Genomic DNA, 26,802 nt, shown 5'->3' with positions numbered 1-26,802 from the left:
GCATTGATTAATCACTTAAAGGATAACGAAGTATGTGATTAATGATTACACTGGATTACTTCGAAGGGAGCATTTCCACTTCGCGATTCGGTTAGAAAAACGATATGGTCCACCCTCATAGAAGTTCAAATCTCTTGAAGACCATTAGTTCTTTAGTATTACCTTTGTGTTATCCACAAAATGTTAGTCAATCTTTCTCCTTTATTTTCTGAGTTCTTACAATTTTCAGAAAAATTATATTTTCTCGAGAATTTAACACAAACAGGCAGAAAAAAGCTTCGAAAACCTAATGCTACTTTCTTACAATGTATACAAAATTTCAGAAAATGATTGTTTGCCAGCAAACAATTGATTCATTCGTTGAGAATTCCCCACCGTTGTAGTTCTATGACGGTGAGGCACGATCTTTCCGGGCGAGGTGGCGCTTAGTACTGTTAATCTAGTCGAAAACATTCTCATGCGTTGCTGTTAATTAATTAGGGTTAAGACAAAGGGGAGAGAAAGGCGAGACCGGGGCGCGCGGGTACCAAGGAGATAAGGGTTCCAAAGGCGAGAAAGGAGACAGGGGTGATTCTGGACCAGCCGGAATTCCTGGTGTGAATGGCATCCAAGGACCTCAAGGCAACAAAGGCGAACCGGGCAAGGGTGAAAAAGGCGACGTAGGTCCGCCAGGAGCGACAGCAATAATAAGCTCTGATGGCTATGTCACCATCAAAGGCGAGGAGGGCAAAAGGGGCAGGAGAGGACGACCCGGGCAACCTGGTCCTGCGGGACCACCAGGTCCCATGGGACCACCTGGCAAACAGGGAATCAAGGGAGAGTTTGGGTTGCCAGGATGGACGGTACGAGCATCTATTCTTTTACTACTCTATCGATCAATCTAGCTGTTGCAACTTCCCCGCAATTTATTTCCACATAACCCTGACAAAAAAGTATTCGATCAAACAAATCAAGCGGCTATCGATATATCTACTCGTGTATCCGTGGGGGGAATCGTGTTACAATTTCAACGAACCCATCCCCTGTCTATGAAACACTTTATATTTGTGAGAATAGAAGCATTCTTGATTTTACTAATATTTTTTAAATGTACGATATGTAATAATACAATGTATAATATACGATGTACAATAATACAATGTATAATATAGAATCACAATATATATACAATGTACAATAATATAATTTATAATATACAATGTACAAAGTACAATGCAAAATGCACAATGTACAATATACAACGTTCAATATACAATGTTGAACATATAATGTACAATATACAATGTACAAAATACAATGTACAATATACAGCATATAATATTTTTTTAAATACATGTAAAACTCCATATTTCATTTTGAATATACTACAAAATAATTATTTCATATTCTAAAGTTTGATTGAATACTTTTTGCCAGCCTCTTAAAGAGATAGTGTAAAATAGTTAACTCATAATTTTCACATACAATGCATTTTCTATTAAGTTTTCACAAGGGGAATGTAGTACACAACATTAGAAAAAAAGTTTAGATTTGTTGCCAGTATATGGTGCATTACCTTAAATTGTCTCACTTTGAAAGAAATTCAATGCATCTGTTGATTAGATTTTCTTGAAAAGGCACATTACTTATGCGAAAACTTAATCTCTGGTATTAGAAAAAGAGACATGCTTGCTGGACTATGTGTTCGCTGCTTCTTTAAAATGTATGGACAGAAATGTTCTGATGAAGTTTCGGTTAATTCTAATCTTTATTTTAACCGTTATTAAAACGTATCGAAATTAAAGCATAATAATATTGCTGTCACGAATTCAGATAGCATTTATTTGGTGGCATTATTAACGTGTGAAAATTTCAATTCTAAAATACCGATTCTTTTTTTCGAATGCTGAACACAGAACGGTATGAAAGTAAGTATTGCTCAATGAAATCATTTAGTATTACACAATCTCATACCTTCTAATTTAAAAAAAAAACAACGAGTCGTCAGCAAAGTCCGTTAATCTCCATGAAAAACGTTATTAAACCACTTGAAGTTCGGCAAATCAAAATTTCGAATACGAACGTTCATCATTGCGGCTTCATAACCCATTTATCGAAGCGCTATTGATTACGATCCTGCAACGGTGAGAAGCTTCGGCACGAACCAAATAATATCGAATTAATCTGACTTATTGATCATCCCGTGTATCGAGTAGTGTAATAATTATCCGATAAAATTAGAAATCTCAGTAATGGAGCGAACGTTTGCTAGGTCGCATTACTGCGCACGAGATTAATTAAAGGGTTAATGAACATAGAATATTCATGGACAGGAGGTAGAACATGAACGTTATGTATCGGTAACGATCTCTAACAGGGCCGTGCTGGAACTCCTGGACTTCCCGGACCTGTTGGACCAACAGGACCCAAGGGAGAAAAAGGAGAGCCCGGATCACTGAGCTCTTACGGAGTTTCCGTCGGTGTAAGTACAATTTACTGTCTCTCATCAAAATCAGAGCTGCGAATGGTCAATGCCCGACGGTGAACTTTCGAAGTTATACTATATGTTTGAGTTAACGTCGTTCATATTCCAGTATAACACGTCAAATATGTACACTTTGTTCGTATCTCTAAATGAACAAGCCTTGAACAGAAGACACGCGACGTCTCTGTATAAATTTACTCGATATCGTTCAACTCCACTTTATTACTTTTCGATTAACTTTTCGTTCGCCATATTTATTAATTGAGAAGAATCATAGCCATATTTTCTGCTGATACGATAAAAAGCTAACTGGATGAATGAAATACATTTAAATTTAAGTTCGTCAGCGGACGTTATATTTGTTGAACGAAGATTGAAATGATCGAGCAGGTCAAAATATTTACAATGAATCATTTTATAAAATAAACGAAACGTATGGAAGTTGATCCATATAAGATTACATTGTCTTTTTCTCGTGTTTATTTTCAATTTTGCATATTGATTATACTTCTTGCGTGCTTGTATAATTTGTATTTGCGCTCACATTGCCGCTTGTGTATTTTCAATAACTCGGAACAACGGAACAACACACGTCTGTTAAAACAAAAAAAGTGATCTTGCGCAAACTTTCATTACGAAACATACGACAGAGCTTGCATTTGATAACATTAAGAACCTCGCAATTATTTATTTATATATTAATGGAATATATTAACATACGATCACATATTAATGGAACTACGGGTCACGCCTTTTACAAGAATCTCTGAAATACTGGAAGCTAGCAGAAGAACTTGCATTTCACCACACATTTTCGAGCTATTAAAATTCGTGCTACTTTCTCTGCTTGAGTCATGCTGCGTTTCACACACGGCAACGGAAAGGAAAAGACGAAAAGAAAACGTTAGGGCTTCCAACGTGAAACAAATAAACTTAATGGATGCGTATTTTATCTTGTCTCGTGGCAAGTGACTGGTTAAAGTGAGATGTATGTACGCTGTAATCTACGACCTTTGTTGCGAACTTTCAGAGATTGTTGGACAGGTCGTTTCAATGAAAAATGCCCCGTGAACCGGGGTCTGCATTTGCTCGCTGTAATATTTAATTTTGGAAAAAATCGCGTTCGATAGACCAAATTTTTAAACGATTCGAAACACTCGATTGTCACGTCGTGATATGTTTATTACCAACTCTCGCGATTTTCAATAAAGTCGCTTATAAAAATGTGTGCTACTATTTTACACGTGTACAAATATACGCGCAAGATGTCTTCTTATTAGGTCCAACCGTTGTCTTGAAATTAATTTGTAAATATTACAATATTCCGTGCAACGGTAACAAAAATATAGGACGTGCTTGATGAAACGTACTACAATATTTTGCAGTAAACAAATTTTGTTATTCACAAAGTAGAAACTGCGATTGTAAAACTACGCCGGTAAACGCTCGATTGCAAAATAATAACGGATTACATGTGCGTGTAACCAATGTAACTGACGTTTGCGGTTGCCTGGGCCTCAAGACTTCATTATACTTAAACAATAGAGCATTACGGCCGATCCTGATTGTATAATTATCGTCGTAAATTTCCGTATGTTGTGTGAGAAAACGTATTAATTCACTCGATGTTCTCCGGGTGTTTCCACTGGGCTGCGCGGATCCGCTACAGTCAATTCGAACCTGTTTATTTAAAAAATCGACGGGTCTGGTCCGCGTGTCCTGGATTGCAGCGGGCGGACAAGTTCAAACAGTCCAGAACATTTTTTACTCGAAACGAGCAGCTTGGCAACCACGGTCTTGTACCGGGGCTCGTAGATCACCCCCCGGTACACCAACAAGTCTCGTTGAACAAGAAGTAAAAAGACGGCACCGACGGAAATTAATACAAGTGTGTGTTTGACGCCCGGCCCCGTTCGTTTCTCTTTTTTTTTCCTCTTTTCCCGATTTCTCTATTTTTTCTTTCTTTTTTTTTGTTCGTTTCGTCCCATCCTTATCGGTCACCGATGCCGCGACCCGATTCCTACTGCACGGCAAACAGAAATTCATCGAAAGTTCGGCGACGCAGTTGACAACTGACAAGCACCGGCGAATGCTCGTGGCAGAATTTAATTCACTACAGTTTGCTTTAAAAGCCCCGCGAACATAAGGCACCAGCCGACGCTTTTATTGCGTTTCCGTGCAGCTCCTATCTCGCGAAGACGCGTCCCATAATTCATGCCGATTCACACTCGTCGGTAGAAGCTGAAATGTCTATAATAGATCAAAAATGGACACGTTCACATACCCAGATGCTAGGCGACTCTGATTAATATTCGGATACCTTTTAAAACGTAATAACATTTTTAGAATTCGACTAAACGATTTGAATTCTTTTTTAGATAACAAAGGGACCATAACTAAAATAGGCTGATCTTTACTTTAAGGGATCGGAGATTTTTGATTCTTTTATGTATATTTCCGTAGATGTATATTGTCGAGAAAACACAAAAGAAAATTCAAGTCCCATGGTGCGCAAACCATTGGTTCAAAAGTTATACGCGTTCAAAGATGAATTTCAAGCGTTTTGGCATGTTGAGCAAGCGACGCCACATTGATACATATACATAGTCCTCACGCGATAAGAATATACCTTTGTGTTTACATTCCCCCTCTCACTAGCTGCCCCACTGACGCAACTACCAGCTGCTATTGGCCGAAAACGGGACGAAGGTCGCCGTCGGCCAATAGCGACCGATAGCTATGGCAATGGGGCAGCTATACTCCAACCGGAGACGTAGTTCCATGAGTGGCGTTGCTAGACGACAACACAAATATAAAAGAAACTACTCACAAAGCCACTAAATGGCAATGCAGGCATGGATGAGTAGTCATTTTGGTATTATAATTCGAATGCTCCATATTTTACTCGGCCAATCTTTCCTTTAAGAGTTAAGATTAGGAATAGGGTTATTTTGCATCAATTTTGAACACGTATAACTTATGAACCAATAATTTTCGCACCTTGGGGCCTGAAGTTTTGGAGTTTTCTCGACAAGATCTACGGGAATATAAATTAGCCATATAAATATTAAATTAGTCATGTAACATATAAATGAGCCAAAGATCTCTGGACCCGTAAGGTAAAGTTTCACCCCAGAATGCTTTCTTTAAACTTTGTTATTGCTTAGAATGCCAAAAAAATAAAAAAGAACTCTCATTTTTCAACCTTTTTATCTGAGCATTTAAAAAATGCGTTTTATAGATCTCGCTGTGTTATGTACACGTTGAAAATTTGAACGGTTGACCTTGGTATTAACTGTAAACAATTAAAGATCGCAAAAATTTCTGTTTTGTCCCGATTTTTGATACTTTCGATCAATAAATGCGAGAAATCTGCAGTTTTTCAAATCTTTTAACGCTTGTAACCTGACTTTACGTTGACCGATTTCAATAAAATGTTCAGCGTGCATGTAATTTATTGAGATCTACAAACCTCATTTTTTAAATTTTCGTTATAGGCTCAGATAAAAAAACTTAAAAAAACGAGAATCTATTATTTTCTTTTGTCATTCTAAGAAACAGCAAAAATTAAAAAAAAAATTCTATTTATGGTCTAGTAGACTAAAAATTTAAAAAAAATTCAAGACGTTTTGAACAGTTCTGAAAGAGTTATTGCGTTTTAAAAAGTGTCCGAATATTAATATCCATAACGAAGCATCAAAGTTAACAGATTTCGCAGTTTCTGGTGCTCATTAGCGCACAAAAACGATATGCTAACAGTAAAATCGTTGCTAAACTGTTGAAAAATGATGTAGATTCTTATCTGTTCCCGTCGTTTCAACCCCCTGTTGTATCATTATCATCACGGTTACAATGATTAAGAGTTTTTCGATTATAATAATATCATATTTTATAAGAGACAATAGAAAATTTATATTGATTGTGTGCCTACGTTTATTTGAACACTTAAATATTGATGACGAAAAAACGTTATGTTAATAGATTTTCGGTGAATAAAGTCTTAAGATCTGTTGGCTGTTACAGAAATTAAAACATTGGAATAGGTATAGATTTTCGAAAGATGTTAATTTGTTTTTGTGTTCTTTTCATTTGTTCCTATAGGAAGGACAGGAGGATATTTTACAAAAGAGTATTAATTCGCTTATGTATTCGATTCATTTATTTGGATAGAAAGAGTATAGAAATATTTTACAAAAAAGTATTAATTGATTTATGTACCCAATTCATTTATTTCTATATATAACAGGTATACAAATCTTCTCTAAAGAAGGAATTTTGTTTGTGTATTCTCTATGAATACACGTTATGTTTTTACGTTATATAGAAAATGAAAGGACGAAGGCTCGCGTTATTTGTAGACGGTGATTAAATTACATAGCAGATAGGCAAGTTATAATAACGTTATCGCATTCTATTAATTGGTTACTCCACACTCCGATACTAATTCCAATTTCCAATTTCCAATTTCCAATTTACTACCACGGGCTGCCAATCGATTAATCCGAATAAATAAAATTAGTTTTTTCCCGATCGAATCTGCAAGTTATCGGAGATTGTTAGCAAAACACAAAAGCTGTTTCATTTCTAGAGGTTATTACTGAATGCTGTCGTTACGTTTCCTTAGGTTTTATCATGAACTATTCGAACGAACAAAGTACAGATAATAAATTAACGTGATATTCATTATTGATAAGGAGAAATTGATAGTAAAAAACAATTTGTAACTAATAAAGATAATCAAGCTGATTGAGGACAACTTTGAATTTTGTTCGACTTTCAAAATTTTAAACAATTCAACCTTTGTCCACAAAGCTGTTTCAACTTCAAAACTAAGACATTTCTTCCAAAGTATAATACTTCGATTTTATATTATTTTTGTATCGCATGAATATGAAATTGGGCATATTTGCTCGTACGTCATTTACATTTTTCAAATATAAGCCAATTTAAGAATGTTTAAATTACTTTGAATTGACTTTAAAATTACTTTGTTTCTAAACAATTTGAGAAAAGAAGATGCGATTATTCGAGCCTCGCGGCTCATTTTTATAGTAGCCGATTGTCAACAATTATGAAAACGAGATGCAAGGCTCGAATAATCCGATCTCCTGTTCCCAAATTGTCCATTTTTGTTTTACAAGCTATTTCTAATTTACCAATACACTGTCCATCAGGATTCGTCATTTACTAAAAACCGTATGGATTTTGCCAAATTCGAATTCGATAGGCCTGTTCCGTGAAATTATTGGAATTTGAAAAGCGTTTTCCTCAAAAGTCGGTCTGTTTATGGAATTTGTTGTACGTATCAGATGGTATTAAATTTGTATTTGTATCCGGACCAATATAGATGAAAGGAACGAAAGGAGATGATGGTTTCCCTGGCATTCCCGGAGAAAGAGGGCCTCCAGGACCTCCAGGACCTCCAGGACCTCCTGGACAGGCTGAGTCTCAAGGGAAGTACATTCCAGTTCCAGGACCACCAGGACCTCCAGGACCACCGGGGACACCTGGAATGTCTTTGGCTGGACAAAAAGAAGACGCGGGACTCGGCAGAGGTCATATTTTCAGCGAAAGAGACAACTACGGCGTCAGACAAGGTGAAAGAATGTCAAATATTAATATCATTGCGTCCTCGTGTTAGATGGATCAGATTCGGTTGCCGTCAGAATGGTCCACCAAGTTCTTTTTCGTCAAGAACGAACGATACTATTGAAAATAATAGATTCTCCGTATTTCAACGCTTTAACTATAGGCTAAATATTCCAGTTTTATGTATAAGTTTCATATATGAATTGACGACCTATATTATTGTACATATTATGTTTATCTATCAATATATGTCAGATCCAGGGAGAGATGTCAATTTATATATGAAACTTTTCTTTTTTTATACGTTTTTAATTCGGTGGCACGGAAATTGAGACTCGCGCGGAGACTGGGACACACATCTACCCTAGTTATTCAATCGAAGAAAAGTCAAATCAAAGATATCTAATTGAAAATATTTTCCTATTTTTTCTGTCAAATCAATTTCATTCATAAATCAAGAGATTGTCTCGAGTAAAATATCATGCAGTTAATCTCTTCTGAAATTATCTAAATGAGAACTCTTAAACTTGTTACAAATTCTACATAGACATTGCGGCAGAGTTCAGCATAATTTTATTCGGATGACGGATAAGAGATAACGACTAACGAATAAAATTCTATTCCATACGATCGAATAAACATCCAATCGAATAAAAATTGATCTAGATACAAAATCCGAATAAGATTTTATTCGAATACTGTTTACAATTGAAACAGTCAACAATTGTTCACATTATTACTCGAATAATTTTACAGAATTTTAAAGAATTATGCGAATAATACATTCGAATAAAAAATTGTTCGTACAATTAATGAATGATCGTTATTCGAATAAAATATTCGATACGATTCGATCGGATAATTAATTATAAAACAATGTAGTATACAAGTTAAATAGAAAGTTATATTGCGAGTTATAAATGGCGGGAAGAAAGAAACTCAATTTACAAATAACACGTTTCTTTTGCGCTGCAAGGACTCAGATCTAGTCTGGACAAATTGAAGGCTCTTCGTGAACTGAATCAACTGAAAGAATTAAAAGATCGCTTAGGTAAAATATGCTGAAATATTTCTATTCATGTATGTTAGCTGCATGTATGTTAGTTATTCCGTTGATCAATAGTAAACTAGGACCACGTTATAGATTTCTGTATGTTTAATTGCTTCCTGGCTATTTCGGTCCTAATATGCATACGTTTTAATCAGATGCTGCAACCACTGCGACGAGAGGTCCTTTAGAGACCACGACGAAGATCGTGCCTGGAGCAGTGACTTTCCAAAACACCGAAGCTATGACCAAAGTAAATCTTTTTAAACGATACACAATTCTAAGGGTGTTCTCTGATCTAATTTCGAATCCAATTCAATCTAAAATTTTTGTCCCAGATGTCCGGCGTAAGTCCGGTTGGAACACTCGCTTACATCATCGACGAGCAGGCCTTGCTCGTCAGAGTGAACAATGGCTGGCAATACATCGCTGTTAGTATATTTTAGTATTTTTTGGGGTTCCATAGTTTCACAGTTTTCGCCGAATGATTGCCAATTTCGAACGGATCCGGCAAATTAATACTGAACGTGCCGAGCACTGCGAATGACTGAATTGTCCGATCTTATAAAAACAATAAAACTATATTTCTTTAGACTTTCTGCACTTTCTATTACAGTCTATGCCTGAACAAAGAGATTTAGTCAATTATTTTTTGCAAAAGCGTTTTTGTTACTTCAATAATTCTTAGTTACATGAAATTCTTGAATTAAGAAAGGAATAATGAAACACGAAGCAAAGAGAATGTAGGGTAAATAAAAGTCGGGGGTCACTGGAGTACAATTAAAAACGTCGGAGAGAATAAAAATGCTATGCATGCTCGAGGATACGTAAATGCTAGAAAAAGTAATATTATTTTCAAACTAGCCAAGCGGGAGACGTCGCAGTGATCGATTTAATTAGATGTATTCATCCCGTACTTTCCAGCTGGGCTCACTTCTACCCATAACTACTCCTGCACCACCGACAACGTCTCCACCCCCAGCAAATCCACCTTTTGAGGCTTCCAACCTGATCAACCAGATACCCGTGAAAGCAGATGGAACAGGGGTGAGTCGCCAACTCAATTCTGTTGAATGTAAAATATTATCCATAAGAAACGAATTGATGGATCACCTAATTTTAATTGAATCCTCTTTTCGCTGCTAAGTGGTATCCTCGAATGGTAAGTTTTGAAACGCAATTAACCTTTTAATATCACTTTCCGGTAACGAGCGAACAGGAAGATTAGCCCTCTCGCATCCTTCGTTCCATTTATCTTAACAATGCACGCCGCCTTTTCGTCTCCAACAGAAAACTGGCGGTATTGACTTTTAATTAAAGTTCCAGAAGACTTTGAATCGTAAAATTGGAGAACCGAAATGATAATACGGAAGATATTTATTTCGTCCGATGTCTCGGACGAATAAAATAAATTAAATTCGGAAGAAATAAATTGCAATCGAATTGCGGAATTTAATCCTGCGGGATCTAATGGAAACTATTAAATAGGTTTTCTTTATCTCTCATGCTATTTTCGAAAGTTTCGCCCTTTCAAAGATGCAGCTTCGATGATGCATCATTCAATGTAATAAAGAAAGTTTAATGGGGTTTTATAGGAACGTATTTGTTTCTTCCCGTAAACCGTTCAGCTTATCGAATTGCTAATTAAACTTTAATCGGTTTTTGTAGTCTTATCCCCGGGATTACATGGAAACAATTTATCCGATCGACTTAGAATTTTGACCGTACATTCACAACGATATTCTTTAGCCCCATGTTATTCGTTACACCAGGACTTCACGAGAAATTATCCGTAGAGTCTCATATGTAGTCGTATTAAACTGAAAATTTTTTAAATCGTTTTCCAAGAACGATTTTTCATGTGTTCTTGTCTTTTGAAAATACGTGTATCCCAGGCTCGAAATTCCTCTCTGAAAAAAGTCATCAATTAATAAATTCCGGATTTTATGCTTTTGTGATAAAATTAAGACAACAGAACAATAATATACAGGGTGACCCGCTTAAATTGAACATCTAATTTATTTCTGTTACTACGAAAAGTATGACAAAATGATAAAATGGTATATACATAATCTCGACGCGTGCGTCTGATTGTATCAAAAATTGTTCTGTCAAGGTCGTTTCAATGATTTTTTCAAGACCGTTGACATTCTTTTGCACATTAGCGTTTATTTCTTATAATGCAATGTCGTTATTTGCGTCAAGACGAATTCAAGAATCTATAATATAATGACCTTGAGATGGCCTTGACAATTAAAAAATGAGTTGAAATTTAAATAATACAGAACGGTGCTCGGCACCTTGAGCATTTGTAATAAAATAAAGTAAATTACCTCGTTTCTGTATTCTTTACAGTTCGACTCATTTTTTAATTGTCAAGGTCATCCCAAAGTAATGACATTAGAGGTCATTAAACTCGTCTTGGTGCATACAACATCATCACGGTATAAAAAAGAAACGTTAATGTGCAAAAAATGTCGAGGAACTTGAAAAAATCATTAAAATGGCCTTGGTGGAACGATTCTTAATTACCATCAGATGCTTTTGTAACAACGAAAATAACTTCGTTGTTGAATTTAAGTGAGTCACTCTGTATACTAACACTCTCGTATTTTACAAATGAATGTAGATAATCTTCCTCGGAAAATTTTTGTTCTTAATGAAACTCCGCGGTCCACTTCATTTGAGTTTATATTTGATTATACCTAAAAAAAAAACAAGGTAAATGATTACAACAGTATCATAACTTTCAGCTACGAATGGCTGCCTTGAACGAACCATTTACCGGAGACATGCACGGTGTGCGATCAGCAGACTACGCTTGTTATCGACAAGCAAAACGAGCAGGATTAAGGGGTACGTTCCGTGCATTCCTTAGCTCCAGGGTACAGAACGTCGACAGCATTGTAAGGCTTGGAGATAGAGATCTTCCCATTGTCAACATAAAGGTAATTGCGAATCTGAAGTATATTAATACTGCGAGGTGTATGCAAATGTTTAAATGCGAAAGGCAGTTTTCTGCGAATACACCCAATTTAAAGACTGTATACAATACATAATACATATATATATATTTTCTTAACATATTTCAGGGAGACGTGCTCTTTAATTCTTGGAAAGAGATGTTCAATGGAAACGGCGCGTACTTCTCCCAAAATCCTAGGATTTACAGTTTCAACGGCAAAAATATTCTCACCGACTTCGCATGGTAATGGTCCATTTTATTATCATCGATAAACAAATTAGGTAGTTAGGTATTTGGTAAGAAATATTTAATAATTTTTGAAAAATGAAAAATTTATAAAAGCATAATCGGCTGGTACCTACGTAGTAAAAAATCTAGCAATGGATGATGCGTAATAATTACGCCCCTAAAGACCGTATTTACACGTTTTCCGCACTCCACTGATAATTCATAGGAAACGAGTTTTAACGCGCTTTAACCCTCGCACGGCGGACTGTTCATGACTGCGAGCGGCTGACTCTGGTTCCATGCAGACCGAAGTCTGAATTTCATTACTTAATATTTGAACATATAGGGTTTGATTGAAAATTTGCTTTATATTATTATTTCGAAATTATGTATTCTTTATTATTACAGATAACACATAAAATACTACTTTTTTATTTCACGTGTATTGCATGTATGTATGTACATATCTGGCAGTCATCGCATTTCTGCGTACATTTATTATCATTACCGATACACACAGGCTGCATCTTCCAAGTTCCAATAACGAATATATCTTTACGCGACATACAACGGCTGCTGTCTCGCGGAGTCTGCGTCAGAATAGGGGTAATAAGTCAACCGCGATGCTAGCCGCAACTATAGTCTTCATGCGACAACAAGGCACCTTTGTGTTCACGTTCCCCCTCTAACTAGCTGCCCCACTGCCGCAGCTATCGATCGCTATTGGCCGACGGCAATCTTCGTCACCGGTTCTTGACCAGTAACGACCGATAGCTGTGGCAGTGGGGCAGCTAGTAAGAGGGGGAACGTGAACACAAAGGTGCCGTCTTGTCACACGAGGACTGTAAATTCTCCCCAATTAACGCTCAGATTGTACACAAAAATGGACACTTTGGAATTCGAGTCTTGCGGCTCGTTTTCATAGTCACCGATTGCCAACAACTATAAAAACAAACCACAAAACTCGAATAATCGTATCTGCTCTTCCCAAATAATCCATTCTTGTGCACAATCTGTGCATCAGTTAAGGAAAATTTACTGTACTTAGATTTCACGGCATGCGTAAACGAGGCGAGGGTTAACAATAATAAAGCACGAAACGAGTTTAGACGTTTCATGCTTAAGATGCGTTAATACCATTAAAATCAAACGGAGATATTTCCTATGAGAATGTTATGATATTTCCTATGTCTCATAGGAATGTTCCTATGAGAGTGTAATACACTCCGTGTATTTCAGTATGTGGTAGAACGGGCCAGTGCTGTGACAAACGCGGTTCCAAAAGCAATTACTCTGACGATAGCAGGATTCCGTTGTACCTGCGGCACGCGCAGCGGCGAATCAAAAAATTGTTCACAAACGTTTCCCTGTGATTCCAGGCCGGAGAAAGTGGCGTGGCACGGGTCGCACAAATTAGGGGATCGGGCGATGGACACGTACTGCGACGCTTGGCATTCGAGCAGCTCCGATCGTTACGGATTAGGTTCGCCCCTGACAGGTGGCCGCCTCTTGGAGCAAGTTCGTTATTCCTGCGATAACAAGTTCGCGCTACTCTGTATAGAAGTGACCAGCGAGACCACAAGAAGGAAGAGGAGCGTCGAAGTTGCGGAGGAGGAGGAGGAGATGTCGGAGGCCGATTACAAGGAGTACTTGGACGCTCTGATGGAAAATTAATCGCTACCGATCTACTAAAATAATAAACAAAGCAATTCGCTCGTTAAGCAATTAGGAATCGAGATGTTCTTGTCCTCGTCGATCCTTTGAGGCGCGGACCGTTTGAGATTTATCATCGAAAGGTGGTTTAAAAGGAAGCCTTTAACAAGGCGGCCCAGGCAACGAAGAAAAAATTCTGTCGAACAGCGAGCATCTCGTTTCCGAGCAGGGAGGGAAGACCATAAAGTCTATCTTGAACTCCAAAGGTTATAATCCATAAATCGCGAGTCATTAGTCAACGCTTTACACGAATTTCCGTTCTCTTTATAAGAAACAAGACTGATCGTCTAGACATCGTTCATCAGTGTGTCATATCGATTGCCTGCATTCTTGATCTGTCGCTGTCGGGATGCCCGCTGGAACTTCGACGTTCGATCCCGATCACGGGCAAATCGGCTAGACGTCATTAAGGGTCCCTACATCACGATAAACGTCCAGAGTACTTAGACCACTATTACGAGAAGAGATTCTTAAAGCCGTGACAAGAATGCCCGCTGCAAGTCATTATTTACTTTTAAGGGATAAGAATGGATAACAGGAAACAGAATACCAACGTACTACTTTAAACTAATGACTGTCCTACGACCTAAATAAAACGGAGATCATATCCGCGATCGAATTGCATTTACACTTTAGCCAATTACATATGAGTGTGTATGTTAGATGTAAGAAACGAGTTGATTAACGAAAGATTCCGTAAGACCGTTCAGTTCCCCGAGGAATCCGGATTTATGCTCCGTGTAGATCACCGCGATGGACATGTTGCAATCCACAGAGTGGTCCTAAACGTGTGGGAAATTTTAGACGGATCGATTGTCATCGCGAATAGTTTAAAGCTAAAACAATCCCCCGTACGAATATACGAAAATAGATTTCAGTTTTCGCTTGAAAGTTCTTGCCTGGCCTACAATCGAAATCTAAATAGACGTCAATTAATCGAAATAACTTTCATGGAAATTCCGGAGGTAATTGACGATCTATCTCTGCCTCCTCCGTTCTCTTAATTATCGCGTGAACCGATCTGCTCGGCACCAATAAATAATTCTAACCGATTTCGAAAATAATTTTCATGCGCCCTCTTGCGTAACTTTAGATTTTATATTCAAATATATTCAGTTTGCTTGAAATCCATACAGTTCCTTACTGACGAGTTATGCAACTGTAGAAGACTGAATAGTATTTAATACTTGTCCCTGAAGAACGTTATAAATGTCAATTTTTTCAATCCGATCGGCCGTCTTAAAGAAAAATGCGTTACTCGAGTATTCGATCTTCCTTCGTTCGAACTATTACATCTGTTTCGCGTTAATCTTGATTTTATGTTTGTCATGTGTGTTATCTGTTTGAGCTTTCGTGTGGTTTCTTGTGTTTTTTGCGAAAACTTCTCCGCGAATGGATGTTCAGAGGAAACGGATATATCTTAGACGAAAATTTCCCGTATGTTTAGAAACAATCGAGATCAACTGCAATCCAGAATCAGACAGAACGCAAAAAGAATGGCCTAACCAGTAACAGTTGATAAAGCTTTCTATACTACTAGCATATACGTAGCAATATTTTATAACTTATTTATAGTTCGTTGAGAAAACGTTGCCATTTTGCGAACTGTCGCCATGTAATCGTGTTTAATGTCTGCGTTTACATCGAGCATAAATCGAATTTACGTCAGTGTCTATAATTCGAAAATACGATACCACTAACACATAACAGTAATTTAAGATTAAGTAAAAGAAAATCGTCGGTCTAATATGTTTAGGTTGTCAGCATGCTTGTTGGCGAATAATTCGTATCGAATGATTCCCTTGATGTCGTACGTAGACCTTGACATCCCTATGTAAAACCAACTATCCTTCGATATAGTTTGCACCGAGGACCGTTTTGTTTCGAAATTTTGTATGATTTGTACACTTTATTATTGTCTTTCTAAATAAAAAAAATGAAAACTGTATATTTGTGGATTTTTTTAATACCACTCCAATTGAACCGCATCTAATTTACTATTTTAAATCTAGTCTTACATAATCAACGTTTAGATTACATTTCTCACATAATGAATAATTTTTGTATCGATCGATTAAACAAGTTGTATCATTTGCTTCAATTCTGAGAGACGCTAAATAATTCTACTTATTTGAATATCATTTATCTTATTTATCATTTACACACGCTTGGCGTCCTCTTGGGAAAAAATATCGCAAAGTTTGGAAACCATAAGTATTGTGCATATACGAAATATTAAGATATAGTCGCAGAAGAATTTATGTACAGATTATTAGATGAATTTTAGCAATTTGAGCGTTAAACAAACTGTTTCGAAGTTACAGAAGTATTCAGAAAAATTGAAAAATTTATACCATGTAAAAACAGTTTATGTATTATTGCAAACATAGGGAACACATAATTCTTACCATTTTTGTCATAAGGTACAATGTATAATCCGGCACGAATCATTTGCTCCTGAAAATATAAAAATAGCGCCACTACACGTAGTGACGAAACGCTGAAACCGTTAGCCAACATCAACTGTTGGTAATTTGTCGATCAGTTTCAGCTTCTTGTCTGGATTAATTTTTATTTATATTCAAGCAATAAATAAATAAGGTATTTTGAGATATTTATGTAGAGGTTTTGAACATTTATTATAAATTGTTTTTTAAACGAGGTTCACTGATACGATTCAATAAATAGTTGAATTGACATTTACGATACGGCAGAAACTTCATTAACATAATTTAATAACTAAATTATGTTAATGAAGTTAATAACTACTTAATTAATATTTGGAGCTAAGGCAGTGTTTAACCATATCTCTAACAAATGGAATTGTTATAAATATTAGGAAGCCAGAAATAATAAATTCATTAATGAAAGGAGTTTGATTTAGCAACCCACATCGATCGATTTGCTCTATTGAAATTTTTTGGTTACTAAATCTCGTTAGTATTTTTCATCAAATATTTAGGTAATAAAGTGATCTTGAGAGCGCTCGATAGCTTTCTTGCAAAAAATAAGTTGTTACAAACATTAAATGATTGGAAATGATCGAAGTTATCGATCGTCATCGATAATAGCGATCAACATTCATTCGAGTCAATGGTGGAAGTAACTTTCGGTTACCCGTTCAACTCATTTTTAGCGCTATGGCTCAGTCAGTTGCAGCATGATCACTAGAGGGAGCAGTTTGGTTCCAAGAGGTCCTCAGGTTACAGGTTAGGTTTATTTAGAGTGATAGGTACATTTGTTCCTTATAGTTCTCCTAGTTTCTTATTCTACATTTCGATTTGCTGCCGTACATCTACACATATTCTCTTACCGCGCCTATATTTATAAACTTGTAAAAATGGTAACAAAATATTCCTGTATCACTGATTTACAAAACAAAACTAAACTTTAATTTTGAATCAAAGTGGGTCCTCTTGCAGAAGTGATCTGACCTAGGGTGGACTTTCAGAATAACCACTACTAAACTTTGGTTTAGTGCTGCGTTCAGCAATGGTCATTCTAGTGATCATTTCTGAAGATCTTTTCAAATATATGTTCACCTTCTATTTAAAATTTGTTGTCATTTAGAGTCATTTCGGCATTTAGAGTCGCGACGTTGACTTCAACTTATGCTATCTTCTCCCAATTTAAACGAATTTTCTTTCCTCTTTCTAATTTTAATCAAAATTTACTCTACTATCTTCTAATATCAAGTTTCAGTTTTCTTCTCAATTTTAATCCAAATTTATCCTGGTTTCTCCACATTTAAGAAAATTGTATGTTCAATTTTAACATGAATTTACCTTTTCGAAATAGAAATTGATATCTTTGTTCATATTTTTAAATCAGTCTTGATGCTTGATTTATGGTAACTTCTGCACTTCCTGCTGCTTTTTTTCCTATTGCTTCTTCTCTCCTACTTTCGTCAACGTTGTTCCTACTTCCAATTCTACTTCTTTTATTAGTAGATCTCTCAATTTTACGAGTACAGTGACCACGTACTCGTAAATTGTGCTTATAAATTGTATTTTATTAGGATGTGTCGCGACGCGTATCTTGCCCTACAATCTCATCTTAATATTTGGGTTTAGGCTACGGACGATTTGGACGATGCTATTGTTTAGAGTCTTTTTAGTGTCTGTTTGACAAATTTCTTTATGACTCGGGTACGACCGAAGGGTAGCGTAGTCGTATCACTCTCAATGGCACTTGACGTAACCTAGGTCCTCACAGGACGCCAAGGGGTCTCGACAGTTTATTTCTCGTAATTTCCATTGTTCGCAGCATCGCCGTTCTTGGCGTCAGACTATCGAACCACCCCCATTGTCTCAGTCTCGATAGGCTATTTCTAATTGGTGGGCCCAGTGCCCCACTATTTTAATAAATTTTAGTGGAGGGATTTTCCACCTCCACGTTTTAGCGGATCGACGAAGTCCGCATCAGAATCTCGTCAACCGTCATCTCATCATTCGTTATTAGTATAGTAATCCCTCCCTAAATGACGAAATCTTGCTATGCCGTAAGTGACGCGGCGCTATTGCTACGACCCTGAAATTTATCGATTTTCTCGCTACGCCGATGCTAACGTTCGACGTCGGTGAACACATGTGCTGCAGCACGCGTCGCGGCTCCTTTGATTCGAATTCCAGGAAGACAACTCATAATACAATGACGTAAATTTTTTTAATTTTAACATTTTAACACTGACTTTTTTTTAACATATTGCGGATAGTTTTCTGATTAAAATGAGACCAAACATGATATAGTTTGGACAGATATTTCTGATTACGATAAGATCAGACACGATATAATTTTGATTGCATTTATTTACTTAGTTCTTAATGTGTAATTCATTTTATTCTATTATTGCTGTGATTATATATAAGTAAAATACATTGTTATACATATTAATGATAACTGTACATTAAAAAGCTGCATTGGTATTATGCATAATCAGATAAGTGCAAAATTATATTCTACGTTAAATTGTTTTGTTGCCTATCATCCTTGGAATTGTTCAGTATCGTGCCCTATGGGCGAGCATCACGTCGGCGGACCGTGACATAACCTGACTTTTTACCTGTCTTCTTGACATAACCTATAGGTTACAGACTCATTTTTTCGTGGAATTTTGCTGACTAGACCCATCGAGATAAATTGACTTTTGCGTTGTTAATTGTTTCATTACTTTATGAATATTGCTGTTGTTACGCCTCTAATAACGATTCGGATAACAGTGACAAGTCGACTCTTGTCCTCACAGGAAAACATGGCTTCGATTTCAGCCCTTGTTCTTCGCCGTCACATCTACATCCCATCCGTTGCGCTATCGGCGCTGAATTTCGAGGAGCTCGTATCTAAACAGTGTCATTCTTCCTCGACGTTCGACCATCCTTATACCAAGATCTCTTAAAATTCCACGGTTGATGAAAAAAGTACAGTAAACTGTACCTGCACACCTCCATCAAACGCGTAAGCTCGTCGAATGGAGGCATTTCTTCTCCAAATGGTGTCGAATGAGGCATCTCTTCTCCAAATGTGGTCTAATGAGGCATCTCTTCTACAAGTAGTGTCGAATTAAGATATCTCTTCTCCGAATGGCTTCGAACGTAGGCCCCAGTAGCATAACTTCATTGACATTTTCTTTCGAACGATATAGTACCTACATATCTTCTTTACCTTTAATATTCCATATATTAAGAATCGGTTTTTCATTTTATTTATTTTATATACAGAGTGTCCTAAAAATGTCTCGCAATTCGAAAGTGGCAGGTTCCTCAGGTCATTCTAAGCAACTTTTTCCTTTACAAAAATTTTCTTCGAGGCACCGTTAACGAGTTATTAACGAAAAACAGTAACCAATGAGAGGCGAGCTCAGCTGGCGCGAGGCGACCGAGCCAATGAGCGGAACTGGGCTTCGTGCGCTAGTTGGCTGGGCCGCCTCGCGTCAGCCGTACTCGATTCTTATTGGTCACTGTTTTTCATTAATAACTCGTTAACAGTGCCTCGGAGAAAATTTTTGTAAAGGAAGAAGTTGCTTCAAATGTTCCGATATATATATACAGGGTGTCCCAAAAATGTCTCGCAATCCGGAAATGGCAGGTTCCTCGGAACATTTGAAGCAACTTCTTCCTTTACATTTATCCTTCAAATATTCAAAACATGTCGTGTCTGGTATCATTTTAATTGGAAAAATCTAACCAATATATTAAAAAATTAGAAATAAAAAAGTTAAGTCGTTTTTATTCTAGTATTACAATGTATTCATAGTAATGTATACCGGCATGCTGACTGCTGCCTTTCCAAGTAGGTTCCTTCTCTCTCTCGCTCTCTCGCTCTCTTTCTCTCTCTCTCTCTCTCTCTCTCGCTTTCTCTCTTTCGCTCTCTCTCTCTCTCTTTCTCTCTCTCTCTCTCTCTCTCTCTCTCTCCTCTCTCATGTGGTATCGGTAACTGTAAAAGCGAGCCGCGAGGCTCGAAAAATCATGATTTACTATTCTCAAATCTGTTGGTTACAATTCCGACCCCGCGTCATTTAGAGAGTGATTCTGTTATTTTACTTCGCCGAACATTGGGTTCAGTAAAAGTCACACATACATCCGTGAATATTACCCCCGGAACTGTGCGTACTTGTTACAGTGTGCATTTTTCAATAATTCGCGTTTTCCCTGTGAATTCAACTACCATTACTTTTTCTTTTCGAGTAATTAAGTTTGTTCACGCTTGTGCGTATTCAATTCTCGACTATAGCTTGACAAATTTTAATTGCAACAAAAACAGATTCATTTTGAAGAATAAAATCAAACTAATAACTCTTTTTATCTAGGATTTTCAGATCTTTTATTCTCAGGTTAATTCTACGGACGTAAAATAAAAATTATGTATTTTGTTAGGTAAATTATTACGTATATGTAACGTTACTTTGTCACTGTACACGCTGCAATAGTAATAGTAGTCTTTATAGTAATCGTTGTAGTATTAGTATTTGGGCTGGCTTCGTCAACCCAACGATCAGCGCAAATGGCACGTCCGCGACTTGCGATAGCGTTGCGAAATAAATACGCGTTACTTCAGTCGATTTTAAACAGAAATCAAAACTTGCGTTGCGATGATACAGCCGGAATTTCTATTAACTTTACTGTCAATTGTTTACAGTTTAGAGTGTAGCGTTGCGAATAAAATAGCCGCGATTTCATTTCGATTGATATGCCCAGTAGCTTTAAAGATAGTGTTGCGAATACTGTAATCTCCGCCTAAAAGTCGCGGGGTCGGATTTGAAACTGTATTACGACCGTAATATGTACGTCAAAGAAGGTATGTATGGTATGTCACTGAAGGAAAATGTCATTGAAGTTATGGTATTCAAGCCTACGTTCGACCGACATTCGGAAGACAGATGCCTCTATTACACACATTCGAAGAACAGATGCCTCTATTACGCACATTCGGAGAACAGATGCCTCCATTCGACGAATGTTAGACAAACCTACGCGTTTGTCGGAGAGTGTGAAGGAACGGTTTGCTATACTATCAAAATTATTTTTCTTGAACAAGAAGTATTGGATAAATACGTATTCATACAATGGTAAAAATTTGCAGCCAATTTGAATATGAATTATTTAAAAAACTAATTTTTTCTACATCATTTGCTATTAGAAAATAGAGGAAAACTATCGCCGTAGGCCACGTTACCAAACAATTATAAGGATGATACGCAACAAAACAATTTAATGTAGAATATAATTTTGCACTTATCTAATTATGCATAATATCAGTACTTTTTGATGTACAGTTATTATTAATACAATGTGTTTTATTTATATAATCACAGCGATAATAGCTGTAATATGCGATAATATTATACTTAATATTTAATGTGTAATTCATTTTATTTGTATAATACTTAATGTGTGATTCATTTTATTCTAATAATTTATTTACTAATAAATGTAATCGAAATTATATCGTGTGTTTGATTTCATCGTAATCAGAAATATCTGTCCAAACTATATCATGTTTGGTCTCATTTTAATCAGAAAACTATCAGCAATATGTTTAAAAAAACTTCAGTTTTAAAATGTCAAAATTTAAAAAGTTATGTTATTGTATTATGAGTTGTCTTCTGGGAATTCGAGTCACAGGAGCCGCAGCGCGTGCCGCAGCACACGTGTTCGCCGACTCCGTCGAATCTTAGCATCGGCGTAGCAAGAAAATCGATAAATTACAGGGCCGTAGCAATAGCACAGCGACATTCATGGAATAGCAAAAATTTGTCATTTGGGGAGAGATTACTGTAAATACGATCCCGCCTTGAGTTGCTAAATTTTGGAGATTTTTCGATTCATTTGTTTCTACAAATTCTAGTCTTTTGGATCCGTGTTCGTTGAATTAGTGTTGCGACGACATAACCGCGTTGCAATATGTAGTTTGGTTATCGACTTCACAGGCGCCCATGTTGCAGCTGCAACAAAGGGCAGGCCACAACGCCCCAACAACAGCACAGATGGACACGTCCACGGTTTGTCATAATGTACAGTGTTACGAGCAATGGACAAAAATAAAAAAAACTGATGTCTAGAATTCATAGCTCATTGTATCTTAAAATGCTAATAAAGGAACGTAGTTTTTAACACTGTCCACAATTTTTACTGAATTTTCCGGTTTGTTGTTAAAAATAATGCTTGAAATTTGTTTCAATATTCAGTGCACGTTTTAAACACCTACCATTCGTCGAATGTTTATCCGATTAAACTGATTTTTATAAATTATCTTTAGCATTATAAGACCTTCCAAGTTGCAGAACAATTATTTTACAATATTAACAATTTGTTCCAATTTTGTATGTTAAATGTTTATCAACTTGTTATGTTTATTAAACTTCATATTCACGTGAAATTTAACTGCTCAAAGTTGCTCAAAATGGAAAAAGTAGTCGAAATCATTATTAATATTAAGATCATCTTAATTTTTTAATACTAAGATTGTATTTTTTTCCATAAATCGATACATCTTTGTATCCTCTTTAAAAAAATATTAGAAGTCCTAGGTCGAAAATAAATTAGTTTAGAAATTATGAATTTTGTCCCGAACGCCCATATTCTCGTTACACTGTGTAACGTTGCGAAATATGTAATCACGCGTTGCTATAGCTAATTTCGAATAGACATCGAAGTTAGCGTTGCCAATAATTGCTGTGTAGACTAACTTCAAAGATATGTAATCGTGGTCTGTTAATTTTCTTCGATTTTTTTAAAGTCTACAGACTTGTACTTTCTGGAAAATAAAGTAATCTTTCGGATTTCTATTCGTTGAATTAGCGTTGCTACGAAATAATCGCTTTGCAGTAGCTGCACTCGACATTTTAAGCGTCCATGCTGCGGCTGCAACAGTGGACAAGGTCCAACGATCAGCTCGGATGGGCACATCGCGATTTGCATTATAGCGTTGCGAAACCTACTACAGTAAATTCTACCTGGAAGGCCCGGAGGTCGGAATTGAAAACGGTAATCGGAGGACACTCACACTCAGTCACGATTCTACGAGCCTTGCCGCTCGTCTTTATAGTTGCCGTCATCTTGTGTGAGAGAAAAAGATAGAACGAAACTCGGGACAGTCGACAAAAAAGCCAGCGGCCAGCATGCAGGTGTTCATTAATACAAATACATTGTACTGCTAGAATAAAAACGATGACTTAACTTGTTTATGTCTAACTTTTCATACGTGAAAATTTTTCTAATATATTGGTCAGATTCTTCCCATTAAAATGATACCGAACACGACATATTTATTCATTATACGTAGCAAGTAACTTATTTTATTTCATTACACAAAAAAGCATTGGAGAAATACTAAAGGCAATGTCAAAGAAGGTATGTATGTCGTTCAAAAAAATGTATTAGTGGATTTATGCTATTCGGGTCTACGTTCCACGGCAATTCGGAGGCCACATGCCTCGCTCCGACGGCAATTCGGAGGCCACATGCCGGAGGCCGCACGAACGGTATTGCGTCGTGGGCTAACACGGCCGTGGCCTCGCACAAGCGGCATTACGTCGCGAGATCTCGTCTGTGACATACGTACGGACAGTATCGGTGTCGCGACAGAACACGTCCATGGGAGCGAAGCGGTTAATAATAAGTGATATATAAATTGTGGCAATTAATTAATCGTTTTATCTCTAAATACATACACATATCTTTAATATTAATATTATGGCACCAAGAAAAAAATATACGTTATTAAACATGCAGCAACGCTTGGATGTCTTGAAGGATTTTCGAGAAACAAGATTGTCGTCTAAACAAATTGGAATGAAATATGGCGTTGGAATCAAAACAGTCCGACACATTTTAAACAATGCTACAAAAATTAATGAGTTTGCAGATAAAAGTAAACGCGAACTTAAGCGACAAAGAATAATAGAGCCAGTATATAACGAAGTGGATAAACAATTATTGGCATGGTACGTGCAAAGAAGAACGCTTGGTGACCGTATAACAGACAATCTCATGTTACAAAAGGCGACGGAAATAAAAGAAAATTTGCCATCATGTTCGCGATTTAAAGTGAGTCGTGGCTGGTTAATCAAATTTAAAAGACGTCATGGCATACGCTTAGTAAAGATGTACGAGGAGAAAGGTAATGCTGATCAGGATGGAGCAGATGCTTTTGTAATTAATTTTAAGAAAATAATAGAGGAAGAAAATGTAAATTTGGAGAATGTTTACAATATGGACGAAAGTGGACTTGTGTGGAAGGCTCTTCCAACGAAAACAGAAGAACAAAATCTTAGTGGACATAAGGCGAAAAAAGATAGAATTACAATTGGCCTATGTGCAAATGCATTAGGCACACATAAGATTATGCCTATTGTAATTTACAAATATAAAAACCCAAGAGCTTTGAAACACGAAGTTTCGTTACCTGTATTCTTTAAATCGCAGACAAACGCATGGATGGACAAAACATTATTTTTAGATTGGTTTGAAAATCATTTCAAACCATCTGTAAAACGATATCAAGAGGAAAAGCAAATATCAGGGAAAGTAATCCTATTGTTAGACAATTGCGAAGCCCATAAAGTTTCGCTACAACAAGATGAAGATTTTAAAATTATATATTTACCACCCAATACAGCGTCTATTCTTCAACCGATGAATCAAGGGATAATAGAGAAAACAAAAAGGGTTTTCCGCCAGAAACTCCTGCAACGTGTTTTAACGTATGATGGGGGAATAAATGAATTTTATGCCGACTACACAATAAAAAACTGTATTGACATTTTATCCGAATCCTGGTCAGAAATTACACAAAGTGACATTAAAAATGCATCGAATAAGATTATTAATCCTGCTGGTTGTTCCATTCGGCCGAAAATAGAGCTTGAACCTAATTGGCAGTGCATGATGAGTGAGATCACAGGAGAACAATGCACCCCGGCGTATGTTACACAATATTTCTTAAACTGCGAGGAAGCAGAAAGAGGGGACGAAAACATAGAAATAAAAGAAGAAACGACAGAAATACAAGAAGAACCACAAGAAATAATTTATGAGGAAATTGGGGACAATGAATTACGTGTAATATTTGACAGATTGACATTTTACAGTGCAAAAGCACCGACTTGCATACAATGCATGGTGCAGGGACTAAAAATATTTTTCTTGGGCAAGGAAAATTGAATAAGTACGTATTCATACAATGGTAAAAATTTGCAGTCAATTTGAATATGAATTATTTATAAATCAATGTTTTTACATTATTTGTTATTAGGAAAACAAAGGAGAACCATCACCGTTGGCCAAGTTACTACACGATTCCATGGATGATATGCCACAAAACAATTTAGTATAGAATATCATTTTTCATTTACCTAATTAGTACATATGCATAATCATGTATAATATCAATGCAACTTTTGAATGTAAACATAATGATTACACTTGTGATAAATAGATTACATTAGTATATTATTTATATGTATTGTTATTTATGCGTGTAACACACCATGTGTGTCTACAATTCAAACCACTCTTTTAGAGTTTTTCTCGAGTCACCTGGATCGGTGTATAAGAACACTCGCGCGTTGTCAGTTTTTGTACGCAGCGTCGAGCCTAGCCGTTCGAGCTCGACGCCGGCCCAGGTGAACGACCCGCGACCTAGACGGTCGCCTTGTTTATATCGTCGATGTAAATACAGTAAATTCTTCCGAATTTTCCTTCAGCTTGTTAACAATCGACAACTATAAAAACGAGCCGCGAGGCTTGAATTATTGTATGCCCTCTTTCAAAGTTGTCCATTTTTGTTTACAAGCTAGGCTTAACAATTGGGGAGAATTTACTGTACTCGTCGCTTGGACCATCCTTCTAATAATCTCAGTAACAAATCTGTTACCTATTTTCCGTTATTTTCTGTGTAGCGCCGTTCGTTAGGGTATTGCCCTCGTACACTGTAACGAACGCGTTCAGCAATGCTTAGTCCTTCCAATATTCAAAAACCCCACTCCTCCTCCTTTCTTAACCGATGGCCCACGGCGATATAAATAGACCCTCGCACCACAATCGCTGTGAGTTGGCTGTCAGTTATCGGCAGTCTGTACGTTTTGCTACACGTTTCTGTTACACGATTATCCTCAGTTATCGCTGTGTTCGCACTCTATTATTTGTAACACACTTTCAGTTTGCAACTTATTCCACCAGTTGCGATTAGTTATCAGTTATCAACTATAGTTACACTAACCTAGTTGCGCTTGTAATTCTCTTCTGCGCTTGCAGAAACTTTCAATGTCTCTATACTTTTCCGCTTGCAACTCGCGTT

At 36.8% G+C, this 26,802-nt stretch overlaps 2 protein-coding genes across 7 annotated transcripts in view; both read left to right on the top strand.

Annotated features, from left to right (window-relative positions):
• The window catches only part of Mp (collagen XV/XVIII-type protein multiplexin), a 567,976-nt gene extending 552,021 nt beyond the window's left edge, over positions 1-15,955 (top strand). For 4 of the 6 annotated variants that reach the window (XM_076523939.1, XM_033478554.2, XM_033478557.2 and 1 more), the window contains 11 exons: positions 481-842; positions 2,357-2,461; positions 7,812-8,061; positions 9,030-9,104; positions 9,260-9,354; positions 9,440-9,532; positions 10,026-10,148; positions 10,249-10,263; positions 11,855-12,049; positions 12,194-12,309; positions 13,674-15,955. In XM_076523939.1, the coding sequence (XP_076380054.1) occupies positions 481-842; positions 2,357-2,461; positions 7,812-8,061; positions 9,030-9,104; positions 9,260-9,354; positions 9,440-9,532; positions 10,026-10,148; positions 10,249-10,263; positions 11,855-12,049; positions 12,194-12,309; positions 13,674-13,968 (1,724 nt within the window). In that variant the 3' untranslated portion in view covers positions 13,969-15,955. The remainder of the gene's footprint in view (positions 1-480; positions 843-2,356; positions 2,462-7,811; positions 8,062-9,029; positions 9,105-9,259; positions 9,355-9,439; positions 9,533-10,025; positions 10,149-10,248; positions 10,264-11,854; positions 12,050-12,193; positions 12,310-13,673) is intronic. The other 2 variants (XM_076523938.1, XM_076523937.1) reach the window with 2 other exon arrangements.
• Positions 15,956-24,017: 8,062 nt separating this feature from the next.
• Positions 24,018-25,958, top strand: LOC117225203 (jerky protein homolog-like). Its single transcript, XM_033478551.2, has 2 exons — positions 24,018-25,671; positions 25,759-25,958. Exon 1 carries the CDS (start codon positions 24,198-24,200, stop codon positions 25,665-25,667), a length of 1,470 nt encoding a protein of 489 aa, XP_033334442.1. The 5' UTR covers positions 24,018-24,197; the 3' UTR covers positions 25,668-25,671; positions 25,759-25,958.
• Positions 25,959-26,802: the final 844 nt, after the last annotated feature.

The sequence above is a fragment of the Megalopta genalis genome, chromosome 7 (genome assembly GCF_051020955.1).
Source record: "Megalopta genalis isolate 19385.01 chromosome 7, iyMegGena1_principal, whole genome shotgun sequence".
In the NCBI taxonomy this organism is placed as follows: Eukaryota; Metazoa; Arthropoda; class Insecta; order Hymenoptera; family Halictidae; genus Megalopta; species Megalopta genalis.
Note: the sequence above shows the minus strand (reverse complement) of the source record. Positions and strands in the feature narration are given on the sequence as shown.